General features: G+C 40.7%; 1 protein-coding gene across 3 annotated transcripts; it reads right to left on the bottom strand.

The window, feature by feature from the left end:
- Positions 1-351: 351 nt before the first annotated feature.
- Positions 352-20,932, bottom strand: Mip (Myoinhibiting peptide precursor). 3 transcript variants are annotated; one of them, XM_065489350.1, is made up of 5 exons: positions 20,784-20,932; positions 6,635-6,837; positions 2,637-3,036; positions 1,125-1,241; positions 352-1,064 (listed from the first exon to the last, which is right to left on the bottom strand). In XM_065489350.1, the coding sequence occupies exons 2-5, from the start codon at positions 6,827-6,829 to the stop codon at positions 1,021-1,023; spliced, it is 756 nt and encodes a 251-aa protein (XP_065345422.1). In that variant the 5' UTR covers positions 6,830-6,837; positions 20,784-20,932; the 3' UTR covers positions 352-1,020. The 3 variants fall into 3 exon arrangements, with proteins under 3 accessions (XP_065345422.1, XP_065345421.1, XP_065345423.1); XM_065489349.1 differs by lacking the exon at positions 20,784-20,932 and adding an exon at positions 19,719-19,824; XM_065489351.1 differs by lacking the exon at positions 20,784-20,932 and adding an exon at positions 19,719-19,824 and having other exon boundaries at positions 2,646-3,036.
- Positions 20,933-21,803: the final 871 nt, after the last annotated feature.

Genomic DNA, 21,803 nt, shown 5'->3' with positions numbered 1-21,803 from the left:
AAGAACATATTCAGATGACAGAATTTATTAGCCAACTTTCGCACCCTCGCAGACAGCAGCTCTCAACTTACCGAACAAAATCTCAGCTCCCGTAGAAAAGTTTTCCTCCTTCGTCTTGAATAGACAAAAATGAATCCGTAATTAAATTCTTTTGTCAGTGAACCTCAAAGGGCTGCGGAGGCGTGCGTATATTATATATGCAAGATTTAATCCTCCCTCTGTATTAATGCCATCAATGCTCGGCTTAGGAAAATCTCGAAACTTGCGACACTCCCTTAATTAGTGGTATGAAAGGCCTTCAATTAGCTTCTTTTTTGTGCCTAAGTTGTGTCACTATCAGCGAAAGCAGAGTTTGCTTTGTTGAAATCAAAATAACGTTTATTCAGTAGTGTTTTGTTATTCACACAAAATACAACAGTTTAGTACTTTCAACATCTTTTTTCGACACATGTGAGGGCACCATGCAGTTTTTTCGATCGAGGAAATTGGTATAATATTAATTGCTCCTTCTCGTCCTAAATGGAACATTAATCGTGTATATTTCTATATTATCTCATAAAATGCGATTTGCCATGGAATGTATTTATTTTTTGAGATCAAGTCCTCTGCAACAGCTTGTTTACAACGATTCTATGAGACGGTAGTAGTACAGCACAGCATTAAGAAATTCAGCAAATCATTCCGAGAAACTACAATTATATATATATATACTGAAGGAAAAGCGGCAAAGGAGACATTTTATGTACGCGCTAAGTGAGTTTGTTCTAAAATCGTGTCAGCAGAAAAATTAAAATGCATAACCGGATTCGTTTTATTTTGTAATATCATCTCATCACTGCGCCCTGTATCAGTTCGTGCGTTTTTCGTCCTCGGTACTTTGGCAGAAAAGTAGTCAATCAAGGTGGGGGGCATGTAGAGGGGTGGGGGAGTTGAAAAATCGATTGATTTGTCACAAATATACACGCTCCTTATTCCGAACGGGGTTTCAACAAAATCAATCTTTTACGAGTGCAGTGCAGTTCAGTTTTCTAGGCTCGAGGCGGTCTGCTTGATTCCTTTCTCACCTAAAATCCGAAATTGGTGTTCGGGCCGATGAAATATTAATGCGAAATTGCTACGCTTACCGTCGACAGATCGTTTTCCCCACACAGACGCCAATTTGTTCCAGCTGCGATCAGACCGCTTCCCCCAGAGACCTTTGAGGTTGTTCCAGCCTGGCTCACGCTTCTTTCCCCAAGATCCTGGAACACACACCAATTGGCGAATTCATTTCGGTTTCAGTAGTCGAGACGACCCGCAAACAAACAAACGTTTAAATAAGGAATGAGCGTTACCACTCCGCCCTCATGCATTCCGCCGGAATTCCTGTCCAAATTAAAATTCTCCCGGGTAAAAACAATTGTAATTGCGACGCAGCATTCACGTGCGAGTTCTCAAGCATACACGCATTTAACAGCTAAATTTTGTTTGAGCGCAATGAGGGAATTTTCCTCGTGATTCGCCAGGCGTTGTTTTTTTTGTGTTTGCCTAGCGAGCAAACGTATAATGCGGCGTAGTCGACCGGCATTTAATATCAATAAAAGTCGAATGTTTGTCTGTCAGCAAATTAGCGCAGCGTGTTGACCATTATTTGGCCTCGCTCTTGTTATTAACGCACGACCGATCGATTCCTGGCGAGATGTTTCACAGCTCCCATGCTGCGGCCTGATAATTTAAACGGCTGGGGACTAATCAAGTTTCGACACCGGCTGACTCATGAAGGCAACAGGACCAGCGTGCGTAAATAATTTCTAACCATTGCATTAAATATTTTGCAACGGCGGAAGCTATCAGTGGGGGAGCGTCCGATGGAAAGTTAACGCGTGAATGAAAACGAGGCATTTATGCGTGCTTATGCAACGTGCGCTTCACATGCGACGAGCCAGTTGCATAAATCATATATTTTGAAAAATTGCAAAAAACAATTAAATGCATTCCATTAAACATCTAACAACACATAAGTTTTATGTGACTGATTGCAAATTTTAATAGTAAAATATTATAGTACGTTCTCAAAGTGGACAGCAGCTAATTAGATAAAATGGAATTAGATAAAATATGTTTGTACAAAATAACTAGAATACTTCGGAGAGACAAGTGAGAAAATACAGTTCCAATAATGGGGGGCTAATTTAATTAATTTTAAATCGTGCGATAACAGGCAATTTAACTAACTGCAGATTGCCAATTTCAGATTCACAGTTTTCCTTCCAAGTTTAATACATGCAAAGTAAACACAAAATGTGCGCCTGATTTTGACCTAAACTGAAATGCCCGAAACAGCCAATATGGAATGCCCGAAAATTGAGGAGATAAATTCAACAAAATCAGATTTTATAATGGACATTGTTTAATTTTAACTTGTACAATTTCTGTCGGGGTGGACATCTTAGAAGAATAATCAGAATCGTTTCGGGTAAAACATTTTCGAAACAACAATTTTTAGGGTATTCAATTAACTACGTTTTCGACATTTCAATTTCGGGTAAAACACAGGACACCACAGAGAGGTGCAAAACAGATAGAGGATTCGAAACAGCAAGACTTATCTTGAAGGGAGAAAGTACAGGAAGAAAAGAAGTCGACACGAAACTTACGCTGCCTACCTTTGAAGTTGTTCCAACCCCTCTTTCCCCAGGCGCCGTGCAAATTGCTCCAGCTACGCTTCTGCTCCTCCTCGGTCAGCGAGTTCTGTAGGTCACCATCGTTGCTGTAGATGAAGTTGGCCAGCTTGGCCAGCTCGTCGTCGGACATGTTTTCCAGGTTTCCGAGCAGCTCGGTGTCGTCGGCGATGGATGCGTCATTGTCGCCCTCCTGCTCGTCCTCCTCAGGTGTCCTCTTGCCCCAGGCGCCGTGGAATTTGTCCCAGGCCCGCTTGCCCCACATCGGCTGCATTTCGCTCCAACCACGCTTGCCCCACGAGCCCTTGAACTGGCCCCAGTCGCGTTTGCCCCAAGTGGAGCCCAGGTTGTCCCAGGCGCGCTTTCCCCAACTGCCCTAAAATGGAAGACAAGGAAATTTTTAAATTATTATATTCAAGAAATAAGGAGGGCAAAGTCTAAATAAGCCGTTTAAACGGGATGAAAAAATTGAATAAATCCTCCTAAACTCTTCACAAAAGATGCATTTTTCACAATTCCAACTATACAAAGTCCAGATTTGGATGATTTTACATAAAAGTGTACTTTTTGCGAAAAAAACAATGATGAAACTGCCAAACCTCGACTTCGTATGAAGTGAATTTCAAAAATCGCTTATCGTTCCATTAGTCTTGGCGTTCTTACAATAAAACAGCCATAGTGTTCACTGCTGTTGAACCCGCCTAATTAAACAAAGGCATTAGTGCAAATAATAGAGTAAAGTTAAAATCGAATGTGCCATCCCTAAAATTCGAGGAGGTTATTTCAAGTATTGAACACAATTTCGTGCATTCAATCCATTTTTATAAAGGATGCTTGCTTCGTATCGAAAAATTTGACTCAACAATCCGAAAATAAAACTATTCAGTTTGTTTTGTCGCTCCTTCAACGTAAATGCGATATTCACAAGAGTGTGCTGTGATTTCGTGAAAAATGTACGCTAAAATACACACACAAATTTTTGTAAACGCCCTCTTTTAGCAACCTCTCTAGAGGTACATTTATTCCAGGATCTTAATTTTATATAATTGACTAGTGTGGCAGCCGCATTTTTAAATTCATCCACTCTGATTAAAATTGGTTAGTTTTCAACTCAAATATCCATTTAAATGCTTTTGATTTTTTCCCTTCGCATCAACCCGCACCACTTTATCTCAATCAATTTTTAGAGTGGGACTAGACAGTTTTGAAATATAGTTTGGTACAAATATTAATTAATTTTAACTGTGGACGAGTGAATTATAAACTGCCAGCAAGTACAGCACGCTCTATGATCGATTGGTTGATTTCATCAATGGAAGCAGCTCTGCAGGCGATTTCTACAATCACCCACACATATTGAGGCAAATACTCTGCATTTTATGCGTGGCCTGGGCCGAAATGCGGCATAGGGCAGACGAGTGTGCCTGCGGCGAATATTTATTCATTTCAAACACTAACATTTTGCTGTGTATTGCGTAGTCGGAAAATCCAAAACTTGACTCTGGCGTTACGCGCTTTGTTCAAGCCGACTTTTTGCCCGCAAGTGAAATACGCTGAGAAAACCTTCCTAAGCCGAATCAATCCGTGGCATCTGAATAGTCCGACGGTCGTCTGCTCTCTTTAAATAAACCGTGTTTTGTCCGAGGACTGGAGCCGACCCTCCGCCCATTTGAATACGCACAAACGCCCAGAGAGGTACGCTGTTGGTTTTCAATTAACATGCGCCAACCCATTAAAAAGGAGGATTCGAAGACCTGCTGCAATCAATCTTGCCTGCTTGCGAACGATCGCGCGAATTTATATTCACCGCCGGGCCAAATTGACATTCTAGTTGCCTCTGAACGGCGCAATAGGGGCGACCGTTTTTCCACCCCAGGTGCACGAACGCAGCCCGCACAATCGTGCCACTCGGGTGGTAAAGATCGCATGAAAACGTTTACTGTCCGCCTTTTGAGAGCACTCCTTCCCAGGCCGCCACCGAATTTCAACCAAAATTACACAATTTTATTGAATTTCGCTCGCCGCATCAACAATAATATTATCATAACGTCATAGATGGTTCAATTGGAACTCTTGAAGAGGCAATAACATTTTTATTATGTGATTCTGCGTCGCCGTCAGCTGGCATAAGAAGTTTCATTCCTCTCCGCTGAGCTTTGTCCCAAAGGGTCACGCTTGGCAAGTTTTAGACCAGAAAATTTTGGATAGTTCACGGATTTTGTGAGAAAGTTATAAATTTAAGAGGTGGCAAGAAAACGGCCGTCTGCCGGGCGCTGTTCGCCGCACTTTTAATGCTGGTGATTTCGGTAAATTTGCTTTCGCGCTGCTGCTCCATTATTAGTTCAGCGAAGTTAGATAAACTTTTATTATGCCTCAAATTAGTGCAAAATATTCTGGTCTAGTGAAAAGCCTCCTTTGCATAAACCATAAAATTTTGTTTGGAAAGAAAAATTAAAGAAAGTTTATTTATGGTACATTCTAGGGCTTCAAAACAGATTTCCACTATTCATAGAAAAAACCATTACACCACCACTCTTAATCCATTATTGACAGTGAGATGATTGCGGCTGATATCAATTATATGTTTAATAAATTTACCGAAGTATTAAAGTTGGTAACTAAATTTTCACAGTGCAGTAACCTCCAAAGTTTATTTATTCCATCTGAACTCACACTGAAGCAGAAAACTTTGCTAAAGCAAATTGACTCCATCGTCGTGTCGTCGTTTCACCTTGAATGAGATCAACAGCAGCTGCCGCATTCAACAGGGTGCATGACGAAACTCGACGCAAATATAGCAGGTGAGGTGCTTTGCGAAAACCAGGTTTATAAACACTCGCAGCAGCAGCTGAACGTTGCTATACAAATGAGCAGATTATCCAAGTGCCGTTCCGTAAAACCCATTTGCAGCACTCGCTGCAGTTTGTCACGTCCTCTCGCGAACTGCACTCGTGCAACATGTCCGCGTGAAATTATAATCCAATTAAGCTCAAACGTGAGCGAACGAGCGTTTTTCCTCGAAACGGTCTCCGCTTAAATTGGTATTGATAACCAAACTGAACAGTGCCTGCCAATCATTTGCATTGAATCGAACTGCTGACGGAAGCACGTTTTATGAAATTGTCGAAGCTAGTCGGATTTCCAGTCAAACTGATATCAACTTAATTCAATTGAAACACGCAATTAATTAAAATGAACTTTTGACATTCAATCTCTTTTCCGCCTTACTGCACTATTCACGCGGATAATTACAATTTGAAAGGCGAAGGAGGAAAATTGGAATCCATACATATATAATACATGATCGTATAGGTTAACTTTTTGTAAAGGACTGGATGGCTTTTGGATATGAAAGAAGTGAAGAGCTCCACTAATTAAAACAGAACCCAGCAGCTTTTCATTTCGGCAGCGCAGCTTACAATCAGCTGGATTCACCAGCTTTTAAAAATTTTCCGTGAAATTATCAAAATATTACTCTCCGAGCCCTTAATTAATGTTCCAACAGTTGCTTCAATCGGATTTTAAAATGAAAATGGTTGTAAATTTGAAATTAAAAGAGATTTAGAAATTAAGTAGCTTATATGAACGTTATCAACATTTAAAACAGTGAGAAACGGACTGTTGACTTTAGGGAATACCTCAAAAAGTTTACATTAATATACATCTGTGGAACAATTAGTCATTAAATTAATTAATTAATACTAAACTATTCAAACAATAACTCATTCCAATGTTTTCTAAAAATCCCTCCTTTCAAAATAATATATTTTTTGTTTTTCCATGCGCGGGGTAAAGATGTCCTGCTTTTCAGCAATGCATATAAATGACCATTGATTGGAATTTAATTTTTATGGAATCTTTTTCAACTCCAATATTGAATCGTTATAGCTAATCACGTTACGCCATTCAAAATTAAATAGTATTATGTGTGCCTACTTGCATCAAACGTTAATTTCAATAGTCGTAAGTCGTACCTGCATATCTTGCCATCCTCTCTTCCCCCATCCGCTTTGCATATCGCTCCATCCCCGTTTGTCCTCTTCCAGGGGCTGTGGCTCGCCGGCCACCGGGGCTGTCTGCTGCTGGACTTCCTGGAGGCTGGGGGCGACAAGCACGAACAGTCCGAGCACGCAGCCCGCCGTCCACGCTGCCAAGTGCCGGTCAGTCATGGCCAAGTCTGCAAAGAAAACACACGCCGATTAATTCACTTTTGCTGCTCGCAAAGTGTAATTGAAACGCAGCAGATGTGCCCGCGAATGAAATGGAGGGATTATATAATACGGTCTTGTTCTCGCCACCCGCATGAAATTTGCAGAAATGTGATCTTCATGCAAATACCAGCTGATTGTTCCGCTGGAACGGGAATAATTGCGTTTCACAATTCGCGGCTGGAGTGGCTTTGCGTTTGAGTTTCGGATAATCCCCTAATTCCTGGATTATGCAGCACCAGCCCAGCCGATTTTAATGTGATTTCCGATTACAGTGGAAATATGAAATTATTTTTCTGCATGGTCACCGTTGATTGAGTCATCTGATGGCGTGTTGAGCGTTACGCTAATTAATTTCGGCCAGGCACGCTGGTTTTTTCATCTGAAAATGGATTTGGACTGTTTTTATTTTAATCTCTTTCCGCAAATGACGCGTGGGTGATTTTCAAAGTTACAATTCAAACAATCAATTGTAATTAACGAAAACCAGCGAGAACCTTTAGAATTAGTCTCTAGTTTTATCATCAGCAAATGTGGGATTACAACAGTAAACCGCACATGCAGCTCGCGAGAAAGTCGAACAAACACGTGTCTCTTCCTTAACCCCAGCAACCTGGTGACCACACTTCAAACAATGTTGCTCGCAACATCTGTGATTCAGAGTTTTGAAACTATATAGCGTTACACACCTAATTAATGCCTCTGAGCTTTCCGCAATGCGCAGAATATATTCGATGAATTTTGTGCGTTGTTTGACGCGAAAATTGATGGCTTTTAATTACATCTGGTGCGTTACATGAAGGTTAATTCCAATTAAAACTTTAGCAGCAGTTTGTAAGACAAAATCGTTAATTACTGCATTTAAGCCATTTTATCACTGTCGTCTGCATTTTAATTCAAGCGCCGTTCTAATCAATTAATCACACAACAACAAAATATACAAGCTTATTAGTGGGAAAGCTAGTTAATAGCAACAGAACTCTGGAAAAGTTTCCTCTTTGGACAAATAAATCATTTAAATTGATACTTATTAGAATTACTAATTTAAAAATCTGACATCATTTTCTTCTGTCACAAAGAACAAAAATGATATCAGTGAAATAAATATAATTTTGACCTAAAATACGCCTTCTGGACAAGCAGCTGTTGTTAGAAAATTGAACAAACTTTTTGGCCTGGCATGTGTCACTTTCACAAAGATTTGTAACTTGCGCACTACAACGGCCGTTAAAAACAAACTTGCACTAAAGTTGGCGAATCTCAAGTGGATTCCTCTTTTTCACTCTATCGCGTTTTTCGATTTTCGGAGGCGAAAATGGTGGCCGCGCAGAGTATATTCGTATTTTCGTTTGTGCGTGCGGCTATGCTCGTAAATAAAGTAATTCTCTCATGCTTTTAGCGACGCAATACAGAGAAATACTTTTATCGAAGATAATGCAGACTTTGAGGCGAAAGGGCATATATGTGTTTTCCTGTTGATGTTTGCTCGACTGGACCGAGAGTAATGGACTGTCTGTCTGTTGCTGCTCCATTCACGCAGCACCCACGCTCCTCCTCTTGTAAGTGATGCCGCGTGCACTTCGCGAGTGGCAAGTTTATTAGCGTCTTTGCCAGGAAGTATATTATGCTTTTTGCTGGAAAAACGCTGCTCGCCTGCAGCAGTTTGTACAAAACGCGACCCAGAAAACAGTCCGAAACATTTCGATATGGTATGATTTTGCTGGGGGGGGGGGGACGGATACTTAAAAATATAAATTTTCATTTTAGCTATTTTCCAACTTTCATTTAAAATTGTATCATGCATAGCGAATAATAGGGATAAACTGTTCAAGGGTGATGATGTAGGGATCAGGCGGAAATATGTGCTGCTGAATTGTTTCAACAACTATAAAAAGTGATTAATTTGCGTCTTGAATATTTGTCTGCCACCGTCACTAAGCGTGATAAAGTCAGTCTCACTCGTATATGCACGTCATTTGACTGAGAGAAATAGCCACAGTTAAAATGCTCACATTTGACAGTGAGTAAGATTTTCCGTCTCCTAAATTTCAACAACCCTGTGTATACATATCATTACACTTGCACCGGTTGGGTCATCTCGTCTCGTCTGTGCGTGATGACAAGACACAAAATACCAGCAAATTAGGGTCAACCACCAGCACATTTTCTTTTTGCGTACTTAGGCCGTCGACTCGTCTGCGGGGAATCATTAAAAATGCGAGGACAGTTGTTTGGTGCGAGGGAAGAGAGCGTTTCGCACATCCGCATCGCTGCTCTCTGATTTGATTATGGCCGAGCTGATGAGGGTTAATGGAATAAGGATGCGATTAAGTTAAGAAGGCATTTAACACTCGACGTCGGAAGCCGAGTGCGTTTGGCGAGGGGCGGGGGGTGAGCACAACCCGGTGACCGCAGGCACTGACTGGGTAATGAGCCGGAGACAACCTGAGAATCATTAGCGCGAGAGAACACACACAGCCCGACGTAAAACGCAAACTTACACACAGGATCAAAACCACCAAGCTTGTTTAACCTAGCGCTACTAAACTTTGCTAGAATTTTCTAGGTGTTTTATTCACGTAATCAGTCGACTTTTAAGTTTTAATCAGCAAAATTTAGAAAAAGTAAACTCGCAGAGAAAGAAAGTTAACTAAAGTACTGCTGATGAGGTCTGAGGGGCCGAAATAGCTTGCTGTACAATATGGGAATGTGTAAACACTATTTTTCCCTTTAACAATTCACGGAGAGATTAGATCCTTTTTTGTTATTTTCTTCTTTTTTCATTTAAACTTACTAACCATACTCTTTTATCTCAAAATATGTATCTTAATGCTTATATCGTATTTAAAAAATACTTTATCAGAAAATGTATCATCTAAAGTACGTCTTTTGTATGTTTTTTTAAATAGGGTATATCTGGAGCAATAAAATATATCTAACTTCAAACTTGGATCGATTTACGTAATTCAATCCAAAATTAGATAGCTCTCTACAAACCACAAGCAGACGTTTCCAGTGGAAAGCCGTTTAAATCAGCTTGTTTTACGGGATGCGTGCGTCAAGCTTTGATACAGATTGCATAGCCATTTGATATGCATCGAAATCCAATGCCGAAATAAAGGCTTGCCGCTCAGTCAGCTAGGGAGAAGCCGCTCTGCATAATAAACGTATGTATATCTCCATGAGAAGCATCCGTGTGTCGCAGGCTGCATTCTACAGGCGCAAGTATGTCAAGCATGCTCTTTGTAACCACCCAGCGCGCCCTGTGTATGTAATATAATAATAAAGCAGGGAAGCTTCTCTCCGCTATTTATGTGGGCTTCCTACGCTCTGTTACATGCATGCTTTACAATCACCGCGACCATACATAGTTTGTGTAATTTTAACCTGCGCTTAGAAAGTTTCTTTATATCAATTTTCAAATAATTAGTGTTAAAGAATCAGACAGATCAGCAAGCAGTCACAAGTAGTTTTTAATTTAAATATTACTGAAACAAAGCTGTAACAAATTTTGAAATTTAAATTTGTACTTTATATAATAAAGTTGTATACCGTATCGAATTTTTGTAAAAATTATACCTTCCAAAAGGGTTTGTAGTATATTTTTAAGTGTGGGAGAGGCAACAAAAATGCACAAAAAATCGACACCTTTGAAATGTATAAATGAGATTCTTGGAGCATCGTTAGTTTTTTTACTTGCTAGCATTATGCAAAGAGTGTTGCTTCTTGTTTATTTTATCTCCTTTGAAGATTAAAACGTTTATTGTGAAGCTATTTTCAAAGGGTAATGCTATTGAAATGAGAAACAAGAGCTCCTTTCAATTGGCTTTCCGTCAATGCAAGGTGTATATTTACTTTAGGAACAAAACAAACGCGATCGTTGCGCAAAAAGTGGCGTGGGAAGAGTACACATTAGTGAAGAAATAATACTAGAACGTCACGTGAGTTGAGCCTCAATCGGGCTGCCAGGGATTTCAGAGCGAAACACACACAAACAAAAGCCCTTTTCTTCATCTTCTGTCTCCTGTTTTTCTTGAGAGCTGCACTCAGATAGCTTCATATTTTTTCGTAATCGCTTTGTCCGCCCGAAAAATCGATTAAACGGATAATTTCCTCGAAACACAGATGCAAATTGTGCTGCTGCTAATGACTGAAAAGCTGCCTAAACGGATATCTGCGTCCGTGCTTTCGCTGCCGCTGCTAATGAGTCACCGCTTATGCGAGCCGTGTCTCGGGAATCCATTAACAAAAAATGCTCAGAAATCGTCTCCAGCAGAGTGAAACACGCACAATCTAGATTGAGTTCTGCGCAATAAAATGACAGAGCAAAATATTCAAGGCGGAAAGAGAAAAAGAGAGAACGCAGCTTTCTCGATTTGATCGATAAGCCGCTTGTAATTCTGATGATGTTTGTGAGTTTCATATTGAATTTGCACTCCAGCGTGTTTTCCTTGGATTTGATTTTAAGGCAACTGCGTCTCCAACAACTAATTTAAGCAAATCAACAGTACATTCATCGTTGAACCATGTAATTTAGAACTATGGGAACTATAGAAAACCAATGACAAAGCGGGATTTTTTATTGCAAATGAGATAAATTTAGTTTTGGAAAATTCAACATTATTATGAATGCAGGTTAGAATAATCTATTACTAGACAAAGACCAAATTAAATCAGATTTTCTCCGAAACAAAATATCCCCTCTGGAAGAATCGATTTATAGCATAGACGGATAACTCATTGAAATGATAAATAAAATAATAAAACTGTCAAGCCAACAACTCACCACACTACAGCCTAAACAAGGCATTCCCGGTTGATGATTTTATGAGAGGCAAAAGGAATCCATGAGTTTCTCAAAGCCCCATTTGACAATATACTATTGTACTCGAAATGAAGGACATGTAATAATTTGATAATCCAATTAGAGTGCAGAACTTGAGTTTGGAAAAAGAAATAAGAAAAGCGAGGCCCGCGAGGGGTTGTCCTTTGTGTTGAAGGTCTGAGAAGTCGCGAGAGCGGTGCCGGCGGCAACGGCGCTGCAGTTAATCCAAGGGTAATGGCGGAAATAATAAGCGAGAGCGAATTGCGCGAACACAGATCGGCTCTCAGTGCGCCACGGGGCGCGTCGATACTCGGTTTCATTTTTGCCATATGCAGGCCGACGGCCAAACCCGTCCCGCATCAAATCTCGTGTCAAAATTTACGACTTCAAAAGCTTTATTATTACAGGAGCGGTGGCGGGCTGCGTTTACAGCGTATTTCGCACTCTTTTATTTTCTTGCCGCTGTTGTGGCTAAAGGGGTGTAGTAAAAGCAGAACAGCACGATATACGACTCATTGATAATGGCGGAGCCTTAAATTAAATTGTTTTTTACGACATCGGCACGTGGTGGATTTTTTTCTTGGGAGATTAGCCGCGTAAAAATGTACAACATGCCTGCAAAAGTTATAATTTGTTTTGATAGTAAGCGAGTATGTACTGAGCTGATGCGATTCCGTGCCCACCCAATGGAGTGGAAAATTCGCTCTCAAGAAAAAGACCGAATTCACTCTCTCGAGATTGAAGCATGCGGAGAAAAACACAAGAAAAAATCCTTCTTCGTGGAGATTTCGGTCTCCCTTTGTGACTTTCCTCATCAGCAAACAACTGCTGGACGAGAGAGAAAACTTAAAGGTGTTCAACCTGCTTGACAGGCAAACATTGCGAGGATGCATAAAATTGTTTGAGTTTTCCAATACAATAGTTTCCTCACACAATACGATGTAATGAGAAACGACTCAATTCGCTCTTAAATAGGCTACGTGTGAATTGGATTTATATATTCACGGGCTCCACTACATCTCAACAAGAATCGTTTCTCTTTTTTATTAAATTATACAAGCCTGTGAGAATGTTCAGTTACTTTTTCTTTACTAATTCCTGCAAAGCACAAATTATTCTTTTTTCAACCTTTTCAAATTAACTAACTCTACTTATGCAAAATTCCTGGGAGTCCTCCTTGAATATCCATTTTTCAACTTTTTAGTCTAAATATTTGCCATTTGCGCCGTTCCCATTTTTAGGCCTTTCACATCGTGCACGGTAAACTGAGCATCGCTTTTGTCAGAGCGGATTATTAAAAGTCAGTTTCACTCTCGCAAATCTCACAGACTGAAAGAATTGTCGCCCGTTATTTGGACAGCGAGCGGGAGGGAAGTCAAATAAATCGCAATGCGCGACTTTCCCCTAACAGCTGCAAAGAGAGCAGCGAGAGAAGCACGTCAAGCTTTATTTGCAGCGCGCCCAACAGATTATCCTTCGCTGGCTTGAATTTAATGCTCACTAATTGTAGAATGCGTTAGTCAGCAATCTCGTTCCATCGGACCGCATCATGGTTTCATGTACGTGCGCTCTCAATGAAATTTTCCCTTACTTTTTAATTAGAATGACTTTCTTGTTTATGCTAATTGCAATTGCAAAGTAGCTTACAAAATTAAATCTGCCCTTTCATTTTTATTTTTCAAATAATAACTATCATATTCGTAAGATTTTCATGTTTTGATAATGAAATTTTTCATCGTATCGTTATCCTGTTTTATGCGGACTATAGTAATTGGGAAGCATTCTCTTTTAGAGAAGAGTTACGTTGCTCATTTTATTCTGTGTTACAAACGGATAAATTTTGATGGGGTCGAACTCACTAATACGCAGTTTTCCATTATTTCCTTTTTCCTGTTTTAACAATCAGCCCCCTGCTTTGCTATAGCAAGCAAGCAGCAGCTGGAATTTTGCTCTATATCGCCCCGATTTGCAGCATCTGTGCTTCCTTTCAGCCCCTTTGTCCACAAAAATCTATGCTCTAAGAAATTCGAATGGGACTGCCCAGCCCTTCTTGCGGGTGCGCAAAAGAGCTCAGAAGGCAGATTTGGCTGGAGAACTCCAAACATTGTTTTAAAATCTCTGCACGAGAGAGTTCGCCGTCGGAAATTCTTTTCTTCTCCTAAAGACCTATTAACTCAATTTGGTCAGCGGGATAAATGGGAAGAGAAGTTCAGCCGGGGAATTGCACATTGGTCTGTGGGCTGCGAGTTTTTGTTTAATTAGGTTAAGCAAAGTATGCGTACATTTGCATATACACACACAGTCACTGCTCGCTACACAGTCTGTCGTTGCTATTAACCCTTCCCTTGTGTGTGTATACGCGCGTTCGTTTAAATACGTGAGAGCAGCTTTTCGCTTTAATTAAAATCGCATAAGTTCCCTTTTGCTCTCGCCGGATTTGCTTTGAAAGTGCTTTTTCCGCTAGCCGGCTCGCGCGAAACGAGGAATTGTGCGCTGACAAACTTTGTCGGTGTATCTATCGGTTATTCACTTTGTTCAGAGCAAAAATGGTGTGCAAAATCAATCAAAACTCCGACTCTGCGCGCGAGTGCAGCACAAGTCGAGACTTTTCCTGCATTGCTTAAGATAGTTTTGTGGTTTGCAGAAAGTTTGCACGAAAAAGCCGTTTCTAGTGAAGAAAGTTTGCCGTCCGTTCCGCATATGTATTGAAAAACGAGTTTTTTTCCTTTGAGAGCCTTTAATACGCGCCACACGATGCCGTAAAATGAAACACTTGCAATGCGATATAAATATCAAGATATATTTTCCATAAGCTGCTTGCTCTTTTTTCTATACTGGATTGAAATGTTTTATGCTACATTTCCAACAACAGCAGGTACGCACAATGGTAAAATTGTACTCTCTCAATATCGAAAAAGGTTTGAACAATAAGGCATTGAAGCATAAAAATCAATTGAGCACTCTGGGCTCTGGGAAACGTTCTGTTGTGTTATGTTCGTTGATCAGGATTCAGAAAAAGTTCATTCCTTTATTTTTTAATAGCGTCGTAAACATTGAAAATTTTAAACTTCATGTTTGGGAACCTGTATGGTTTTCGTTATTGTAATCACAATCCACCATATTATTATAAATCAATAAACTGCACACGGGTGGAAGCATTTCGTCAAGAGTTGTCATTTGAAACGAAGAATGGTCCCGAACAAAAATTGTCACAAAATGTGAAAAATGTATTTTTTCATTTTAAAAATTTAAAAGGTCGAACTAATCGCACGGTGCACAACCAAAGTTAAATATGAACTTTGTTACCTAGTCTATCTCACCCGCCCTACCCATCCCCAACTGCCGCCCCCTAAATTCGGGGACAAATAGTAAAAATTACATAAATTCCTCTACATGGACCGGCTAATACTGAAACTCGTTGGAAAACTGTTTTTACTTTGGGGCTTCCGGAAATAATTTTTTTCACAAAGACCGAAACAAACAACTAAAAGTTCCTAAAACTGGAGGCTCGTTTGCCACCTTGGGCAGTCTAGAAGGAAACAAAAAACTTACTCGGGAATCAGAATTAATTGGATGGACAAAAAATGTTAGTTTTTTTATTATTATTTGGGAGCATTCTTTTAAACAGTTTTGCTCTCTCACATTTTTAATTTCCATTTGTTTCCGGGTTTTCGAATGGATGTTTTGTCATTTTGATCGCCTAATTTTCCCAATGAGTAGTAGTTGATGACAGTGATAGCCCCGCCAATTTGTCATTTCACCAAAAATCGTACCAGAATGACAAGTTCTATTTCTGATTTGATTAATGGCCAATTTCCTCCATCGTTAGCACTGAGGCCGAAAATAGTGGCATTCTGATTGATACTTGACACTGTCGCGAGAAGCGAAATATGATGATTGCGCGCGTGGGCAGCGCGAGAAGATAAATGCTGCAGGCCTGCTGGTAAGCCTCCTCCAGCTGTCTGATAATGCGGCAGCCGGGCTCTAGTTGTCTCGCGCTCTGTATACAAACACCGGTCGTTTATGACACTTCCATTTCCTCGGCCGAATTTATTGACTCGTCAAATTTATCTCTTTGTTTACTTCCCTTTTCTAAAATATGAGCCACGAGTGCGTCATGCTGGTGGCGGTATCATAACTCTCTGGGCACCTGCACCACCTCGACCGTCGAATCAGCGGCAGATAAAGAGCATAATGCCGGGCAAACAATTGCGCAACACCCTCGCCTCCCCTCTCCACCGATCCCCTCGGCAGCAATCAAGGTTGAATAAACGCGTTTCGTTTGAGTGTGTAATTACAATGCTTTTTCCAGAGGCGCAACATTCGACTCCGTCCTCTGAAATGAGGTGAACCGCAACAGGTTGACTTGCCTGTGTCGTGCGGATACGCATCTGTCGTGTTGTTTGCCGGTCGAGTGTCTCGCTTGTAGCTATCTGTATGCCAAGTTTGCCCCTAATTAATGCCGAAGTGGGGTGTCAGTTATGACGGTTGACTGATTGAAGAGTTTAATTATACGCGTTGGAAGGGATGACAAATCACGGCAACACTTGACAAATAGCAATGTATAGATGAAATTCAAGGGCACTTCATAAATGTCAATTATTTGATCAACTTTATTAAAATTCATTCGATAAAAACAAAAATCTAGCAAATATTTTGTGACTCTGATTTCATGGACCATTAATTTGCATTTCCGAAAAAAGATTAACGCTGATATGATACAAGTAATCCTGGCTTTTTAATTGCGAAAAGTTTTGCACGACAAACACTTCCCAAAGACGTTCATGTTTAGTAATCATGGGAAAACTCGCATCATTCAGACTATATTTGATGTAGAAATTAAATTTAACCCTTCATCCTGGTAAGGAATTTTCTCTCAAAGGGACAAAGTCTATTTTCAAATAGAGGCGCAACAGATTTGCAAAACAGGAAAGTTGGTGCATCGTTTGACCAGACGTCGGCTCACGGAACGAGGCCATCCGCGTGCCGCAAATGAGATGGAAAAACACCACGTCCAAAGACGAAATTTATTTGGGCAAACAGCAATTTGCGTGTTCCGACGGCGGATCGGAGCCTGCCCTTATCTGCCACAGAGTCAATGGCCTATTGGGGTCCTAAACAAATGACTCGAAGAGCGGTGCAAGGAGTTCTCGCAAAGAGGCTGCCGATGCAGTAGCACGGGTTCCTTATTATTATTGGAGGGCAGAGTGATGGCCTTTGTTACTGTCAATTCGCGTCGTTTGTTATTCCACGCGCGAGACGCAGAGGCCGCACTTCGACATCAGACTTTCCTTGCCCAATTTGCATTGAATTTAAAAAGAACTTTACGGTCGTGCTGATGCTCCACAGCATGTGGAACATCAGCGCATCATAATTGTACACACAATATCTAATGGATTTTGTTGCGAGCAATTTAAGTCACGCAGGGTATTATGTTTATTATTTATGTTACACGCTTTTGGAAGCTGTACAGGCAGTTTTGGTTGGGGACGGCGGAAAAAGGAAACCACGCGTTGGTTGCATTAATAATTAGCCTATCTCCATTCTGGAAGGGAAACACTAATTAGGACAGACTGGTGTAATTTATTATCAGAAACTGAGCATGCAACTGGAAAAACGTTGGCTCTCTGTAAATCAATTAGAAACTTTTAGAGAAGGACGGGGAAATGAGGCGCAATATCTATAGATTGCTAAAAATTTTCAACTTTTAAATTAAAACGTAGAACCGTGATACTTCACACATCAATGGCGACACAGACGACGCACCACTTTGCACTTTTGATTCCACTCGAGTAGAGTTCAAATAAGGGCTCGCGAAATTTGATGACGCCCGCACATTTATACCACTCGTCATTTTCACATGTGGGTATGTTAAGCATACTTGAACTGTGTGAAAGGTCACGAATTTTTAGTGTTCACGCAAAAAATGTGCGGAGTCATTGGTATTGGTATAAATTAGGTAGCCATAATTAGCCCGAATTCAAAGTAGAAACGTATCGACTCGGCCAGATCACTAATGGATGAATTCGTCTAAATATTTATGATGGAGGTCAAATTTAAATAAAAAGATAAAATTGTTAAATTTAGGGGACCGTGTAGTGTCTGGTGAGAGTTGATTGTGATTTTTCATTGATGTTATCATTTCTTTGCTGGTTTTGTTTCTTTGGAATTATCTACTAAAATTCCTAAAATTTGTGATTTTTTGAGTCGATAACAGACCAATTCGTAACTTGGAAAGTATTAAATAATTGTTGCCCATCAAGGAACCTAGTTTTTCCTGGGCTATTTCAAGTGGGGTTTGAAGTGTATGTGTTTGGAACAATTTTTTCTTCGATCCCCAACTATGATCTGGGGAAATAGTATTAATTCAGTTGTTTTGATTCGGTAAAAATTTATTCAAGACAATTAGGTGAGCCGGAAATTCAGTTTCCACAGAATGAATGTGAGAAATAGCAAATTTTTTCAAAAGCTAATCTGTGTGTGATCGCGTCAAATTCCGTCTGCAAATTAATTTCCATTCATGCGCAGTTGTACCGCACGAGACATCCAATTAGCAAGATGTGGGAGGGTAAGTGGCAACTTTTTTAATGAATAAAGCACTCCAGCAGCAGGTGTCTTACAAATTCTATTTCAATGCGTCATGATTCAACGTGACCTTTTGTGCAACTTAACGAACGACAACCCGCACGAAGTCTGAGCTGCGCAAAACGTGCATGTAATTGTGTCCATATCGCTTTTTCTCTTTCTCTCACTCTCTCTCCGCAACCCTTTCCTTTGGATTGTGGTGAAGGAAAGAATACATCGTGCGCACGATAACTATATCGGCTGGTCTTGCACTAATTGATAAGGGCGCTCGTACATATCATTTCCAGCGCTAGAACGCGGGGCGTCATTCGGAAAAGGAGGGCGCGCTCGATCACGCGTTTATGAAAAGCTTTTTGTGCTAATTGTGTGGCTGGCGTAGTGCGGGCGAAAATTTCAGTTTCAACGTGAGATGAGGCCACGTGAAATTAAATTTATGTCTGCGGCCCCTCCATCCGTGAATTGCAGGTTTGAAAATATAAATTCATGAGCGCGCGACCCTTTAGCTCGTTGCCATTAATAAATGCCTTTTCCACCCAGATGCCAGGGGGTCGGAAATTGCGAATTATGCATCTCAAAAATGCTAAGCTGGGAAGCTTAATTTGCGATTTTTAAACTCTGCTTGGCTGACAAAACATCTAGACATTTTCTATTAACTTTGTAATGTTCCCCTTGGGAACACGTATACTTGGTGGGTTCGCCTTTTTCGTTTCTGCCCTTCCTCGTTTTAAACGTTTTTAGTAAGGCAGGAAGGAATGAACCGTATCCTATCGAGGATTGAATTTTTTAAATACGGTAGGAACAAAGTAGGAAAGCTGGGGAGTTGGAATTATATTTTTTAAGCTCTACATAACTTTTTTATGAGAAATTTCAATGATAGTTGAACCAAAAATGCACCAGGATTTCATACAAATTCCGTTGGAAACAACTGTGATAAAAGGGGGCGCTTTTTTCTTCAGATAATACCGACAATTCAGATACCCGAACGAAATGCAATGCTAAATTTGATCCTGTCAAATTGTAAACAGTAAAGTTAAAAGTTTTGGCAGATATTTCACCTGGATTCAAACATGAAAAATGTTTTAGATCTAATTTATCAACCGCTGTGAAAAAAATTTCCATTCAAAATATGAATTTTAAAAATGGTGTATCTTAGGGAGCAACGTCACTATTTACTTGCAGCTGATTAAAAACCCAACGTTAATATCGTCAGATTTTAATACAGAAATTAAAATAATTGTTAAGTGTTGAAAAAATTGAAAGTGAATCACTCGAAATATCAATATATGTTGTCCTTTTAAAATAGGGTTGTAATGAAAACGCTGCGCAGTACAAAATCTCACGTTTGCCAAACAATATGTTAAAATCCGCATCATTATGGAGGAATCAATTCAGAATCGTTTTGAGAAAATCTCAGCTGAAAAAGCAATCACAAATGCCTACCTTTTAGAATTCGCAGAAGGAAAGAAATTGAAAGAGAGAGGGTCGGTCGGGCTGGCTCTCACGAAGACCGGCGGCAACAGATGCTGTCTGCCAGCATCCTCGGGCGCCTGTTTTATAGGCAACCATTCCCCCGCTCACAACATGCGCGTGTTGCGGGTCTGCATTCGGCGCCGTTGCATCTGCACGCAGTGTACGCACGCCACGCGCAAATTAATCGGCCCACGGGCGTCGAAACCCCACGCCCGTTTTTTCCTAGCCCCTAAAGCAGTATTTAAGCGTTTTTTTTTACTTTTTTCTCGGTAATTGCATCGCGTGGAATTACATGAACGCCGCAGTTTGTGGTTTTGCCCAGTGAAGTCATTTTTTAGTAATTTAATTAAAGAATTTGTTCTTTCTCGTCATTTAACATTTATTCCAATTGCATTTCAAATGTTCTGACTCAATATAAGGCTAAGACACATTTTAAAAATGGAATTGTCCTTGAATGTAGAAGGTGTGTTTCCATTTTTTTTTTTTTTTTGGCGCCAGCATGCATGATGACGTTGGCATAGCTCAAATAAAAGTGACAGGCATCCGATGCAAGTGTCAATCTCTCAAATCCCACGCTTGATCTGTTTGCTTTGGACACTGATTGGCGCAGACCATTTACCGCGACACACGCTCGCTCTCTCGTCTAATCTATAGCGGTAAAAACACACATAAGACAGCATTGTGCCATATCATCCCCTTTGGAGCCCGTGTTGTTTTTTGCAGCAACGTTGTCAAAAAATAAAGGGGGAGGAGACGAGAGCGCGCTGAATGAGAGACAGAAATCTTCACACTCCTCTCGTTCCCTTCGCTGTGGCCACTGCAGAAACAGAGCTGTTATGTACATAGCCGCTCTTTCAAACCAAAAGCGAAACTTGAGGGAACACCACATTTTTTTGCTGATTAAGGAAAACATTATGCTTAGTAACATTTGATATTTTACAGGGCTTAAAAAATATGAACATCGTCCATAAGCAAATTTATAAAGTTTATTAAAAAATATTTGATATAAGACACAAAAGCCTGATGAATACTTACCTTAATTTTGGAGAACCTGGCTCCTGCAATTTATTTCAAAACTCGGTTTCGTTTTAAAAGTGAACTCAATTTGACGCTTCTGCTCTGTGCCGAAAGCTCTGGTCGCAGGCAAAGTGCGACCTAAACGGCTTCATAGAAACGGGGAAACGAACTGCGGTCGAGGGCCAGTGTCCACGTTGCGGTTTCCCCTTTGCTTACTTATCTGCTCGCTGGCTCTTGTGGTCGGGGTAGTTGCTGCATTTAATTCTTCTATATGTACTCCTCCTCTTTTATGTAGGGAAGCGTGCATTGTTTGTGCTGTTCTCGGGACTCGGCATGAAGACTAGGCCATTAGGCACATTAGGGTGACGTCACACCTTCAGATGAGCACGCCTCACGACACAAGGCCCGACCGCCAGTCGCTCATCGACCAGAATTAACTCACGTGTTGATACAATTCGCATCAGAAAATGATCTGGCAATTGGAAAAATTTCATTTTGCAGACCGAAAATGGAACGCGGGGTTGGGGTGGAAAAAGCAAAACGAAGTTATTGGTTGTATTATAGCCGCGTGATAAGCAGCACTCGGCGTTTTTTTATTCCCGGCATACTCGTTTCAATGGAAATTCTATAAATCTCAACAAGTATTCCAACTTTGTAAAATAAATATTGAAACTTTGTATAGAAATTTTCTGTGGGATATTTTATTTCGGTTTTGCGAATCACCGAACGTGGCCGCGAACGCCTCTAACCGAGATATGAGATTTTTTAATCAAGCGCGCCTCCCTCGCTCAAAAGCGCTGGCAAACCGCAAAGTACAAAGGTCGATGTGATGCTTTCCACGAAGGCAGGGCTCCTTGCCGGGCAAAATCAGCGACAGACTTCGAGGAAAATCTTCATAAATCCAGCAGCTACGCGATTGGCCGTAGTTCTAGCAGACTGCCTGCTCGCTCGGCTGGCAAATAACTAACTGCCGCGCGCCACCCGCGCACGCCGTGATTATTATTATTATATTCCAGCACAATAATGCACTCGACCGTG

The sequence above is a fragment of the Cloeon dipterum genome, chromosome 4 (assembly GCF_949628265.1).
Source record: "Cloeon dipterum chromosome 4, ieCloDipt1.1, whole genome shotgun sequence".
NCBI lineage: Eukaryota > Metazoa > Arthropoda > Insecta > Ephemeroptera > Baetidae > Cloeon > Cloeon dipterum.
The sequence above is the reverse complement of the archived record's forward strand: the minus strand, read 5'-3'. Positions and strand labels throughout refer to the sequence as shown.